This window comes from Gekko japonicus, unplaced genomic scaffold (assembly GCF_001447785.1).
Source record: "Gekko japonicus isolate JY-2015 unplaced genomic scaffold, Gekko_japonicus_V1.1 scaffold181, whole genome shotgun sequence".
Taxonomy (NCBI): Eukaryota; Metazoa; Chordata; class Lepidosauria; order Squamata; family Gekkonidae; genus Gekko; species Gekko japonicus.
Genome location: NW_015171507.1, coordinates 1,493,746 through 1,497,086, shown reverse-complemented (window position 1 = coordinate 1,497,086; position 3,341 = coordinate 1,493,746). Strand labels below are relative to the sequence as shown.

The 3,341-nt window shown below is 58.7% G+C and overlaps 1 protein-coding gene across 1 annotated transcript in view; it reads right to left on the bottom strand.

Annotated features, from left to right (window-relative positions):
* Positions 1 to 2,537: 2,537 nt before the first annotated feature.
* LOC107117218 (forkhead box protein Q1-like) overlaps positions 2,538 to 3,341 on the bottom strand; it is a 2,095-nt gene continuing 1,291 nt past the window's right edge. Inside the window, exon 2 of the mRNA XM_015419297.1 lies at positions 2,538 to 3,262. Within this exon, the coding sequence (XP_015274783.1) occupies positions 2,762 to 3,262 (501 nt within the window). The 3' untranslated portion in view covers positions 2,538 to 2,761. The remainder of the gene's footprint in view (positions 3,263 to 3,341) is intronic.

Below are 3,341 nucleotides of genomic sequence, written 5' to 3'. Positions count from 1 at the left end.
AACAGAAGAGACGCCAATGTCGGATCAGGCCAAAGGCCCATCCAGTCCAACACTCTGTGTCACACAGTGGCCAGAAATACCAGGTGCCATCAGGAGGTCCACCAGTGGGGCCAGGACATTAGAAGCCCTCCCACTGTTGACCCCCCCCCCCAAGCACCAAGAAGACAGAGCATCACTTGCCCCAGAGTCCCTATCTATACCTTGTGGCTAATAGCGACTGATGGACCTCTGCTCCATATGCCTATCTAATTCCCTTTTGAAGCCGTCCATGCTTGTAGCCGCCACCACCTCCTGTGGCAGTGAATTCCAAGTGTTAATCACTCTTTGGGTGAAGAAGTACTTCCTTTTATCCGTTCTAACCCGACCGCTCAGCAATTTCATGGAGTGCCCACGAGTTCTTGTATTGTATTGAGAGTCTTCGCTCTCAAAATCCGCATCGCCTGAACTGCGGCACCACAAGTCAGTATCCTCCCGGGATACAGGCGGCGGACAATCAGCACACGGCAACCCCCTTTTTTAAAATTATTATTAAAATTGCAACTTTTATTTGAAAATAACCCTGATCGAGAATTTCATCACACACAGGCACATCATGTTCCCCGACGGCATCCCTCCTTTCCAGTGGCAGTGATGGATGGGCGGCCTCGGACCCCTCGCCTGAAAATACCCTGGGACGCCGAGGAGATCAAGTGTTTTCAGGATAGGGACCCCACAACTTGCACCTCGAAAGGTTGGGGGTGGGGGGAGAAACCGACCGGTTCCAGGCGGCCCCCCCCACCCGCTCACAGATACACGCACGCACACACACACGACCAATTTTTGCCCCATCATTGAAATAGAAACAGGAATAAAATTAATTAAAAACAGCACCCTGTTGCCTTTCAACAAAGCTATCAATAATTTAACTTCCCCCCCCCCCGCCGCCGCCGCCCCCCATCTCCGAGATGAAAGGCTGGCGGCGCTTTAGTGCAGGCTCCGGCGATGCGTGATTGCGACGCCTGTGTTCACACGTGCATTCGACAGCCCTCCGTGCATTCGACAGCCCTTTCCTGCTCCGCTAGAACGACCCGGACCTTCCAGGGACAGGACCAAGGGCGAAGGAACGAAGCCCTGACTCCCTTGGGCCGGTTCCGCTACTGGAGCCGGATTGAAACACGCCTCCATCGCGGGCTGCGGTCACGCACCCTAAATGATACACCTTCAATCCACTTTCAATGCACTTTCCAACTGGATTTTGCCAGTTCACACCAGTAAAGCCCAGTTGGAAAGTGGATTGAAAACGGATTATGTAGAGTGTATGATCGCGGCCGTGGACAAGCTTTTCTGGGTTAGGATACCGCCCGTCTGGAAGGTGCAGGTGGCTGTCCTAGGTGCCAGAGCGCCCCTGGAACCGATCGCGCTTAGCTGTGCGTTTCCAGCAGGCGGGATTCGCTGCTGGCCCTGGGACAGGTAGGCGGTGGAAGGCTGCGCTCGGCCCCCACACTCTAGGATTCTGCCGGAGGCCCTGATTCGTGGATCGCAGTCCAAGCGCCTGAGTTGATGCATTACTCGGGAGTAAGGCCCCCTGAAACGGAAGGACTCGCCCCCCCCCAGTAATTGTAGGTCCGGGTGGGTGGGGGGAGGTAGCCGTGTTGGTCTGAAGCAACAGAGCAAATTGAGAGTGGGGAGGGCACCTTGAAGACCAGCAAGGTTTAATTCTGGGTGTAAGCTGTCGTGTGTACGCAGGCTTCTTCGGACCGTGTGCGTGCACACGAAGGCTCATACTTTGAATAAAACTTTGTTGGCCCCCCCTGGACTCTCAATGTGTTCTGCCGCTTAGGAGCTACTCGAATTGCCCTCGCCCCCTCTATCCCTCTCAAAAAAGTAGCTTCCCTTCTGCGTCCTTACCATGAAGAAGAAGAAGTGATTGGATTTCTACCCCGCCCTTCACTACCCAAGGGAGTCTCAGAGCGGCTTACAAACTCCTTTCCCTCCCCCTCCCCACAACAGGCACCCTGTGAGGTGGGTGGGGCTGAGAGAGCTCTTAACAGAAACTGCTCTTTTTCAAGGACAGCTGTGCCAGAGCTTGTGACTGACCCAAGGTCACATCAGCAGGTGCAAGTGGAGGAGTGGGGAATCAAACCCGGTTCTCCCAGATTAGAGACCACGACACCAAACTGGCTACTATCAGCCTGACTTGCAAGGCTGCGGGGGTACCCCTGGGCTGCCAGGATACGGTAGCCTCGTTCAAACAGACCGGGAACACTCTGCAAATAGGGGGGGGGGGGGGGAGAGTAAGCACTTTGTGGACTCGCACAGAACGCTTCAACCAGTGGTTCCAGAGTCGCAGCCCAGTCAGGATTTCACCCTCTCACTGCCTGCCGCCAGGAAACGGCCCTCCGGCGTCCTCGCACACCAGCGCTTTGTGCGGGCCGGGGCCTTTTTGCGCATGGCATAAAAAAACCAACCAAACAAAAAAGTTTTTTGCGGCAGCAAGAGACGAGGCAATTGCCCCCCCCCCCCCCAACACCCTACAGATCATCCTCGGTAGGGAATCACGTCCAGCCAGTCAGTAACAAGCACCGCGGTCCATTTGGCAAGTCCAGAAACCAAAGGGGCCGCTTGAGTCCATCTTTTTGGTCGCAAGGGCAATCCGCCGCTAAGGCACAGTCTTGCTATTTCCGTGCTCAGCCTCTGCGTCTGACCGGTGCGAAGAAGACGGTCTGGTGTCCTGTCCTCAAGTGACCCCTTCGGGAGGGGCATTTTTTGGCGAGTTCCAGCATCACACCGGCGGGGTCTCCACGGAATAAGGCCGGTAGGAGGCAACCTGCTGCAGTGACGCGGGCAGCCGGAGGGGGCAGTAGAACGGCGAGAGGCCGAGCGGCACCCCCTGCAGGGCTTCCGGCGGAGTCTTGGGGGGGAAGAGCGGCTGGGGGTCGCCGGGGGTCGGCGCCTCTCGCCGGGATCCTTCTAGCGCCAGTGGATCGGGGATCCCGAAGGGGTAGAGAGGGGAGGCCGCAGCGGCTTGGAAAGGGGGCACGAGCGAGTAGGGCAGGGCAGGCGGCGGGAGAAGGCGAGGGTAGCTCGACGGGGCGGACCACAGCAGGGCCCTCTCTGCAGCCGGCGTGGCGGGGCGTGGGTGCTGCTGCTGCCGCGGCCGGGAGGGCTGGAAAGGCCGGCTCAAGATGCTCTCGATGGCGAAGGAGCTGCTGAACTTGGAGCCGGGAGGCGGGGAGAAGGGGGAAGAGGAGGCGGCGGCCGTGGTCGTCGTCGTCGAGCCGGGCTGCGGGGGCTTGTGGTCGGCGCCGGAGCGCGGCGAGGCGGGGGCCGGGGGGGGGCCGGCCCGGGGGGGGGGGGGGCCG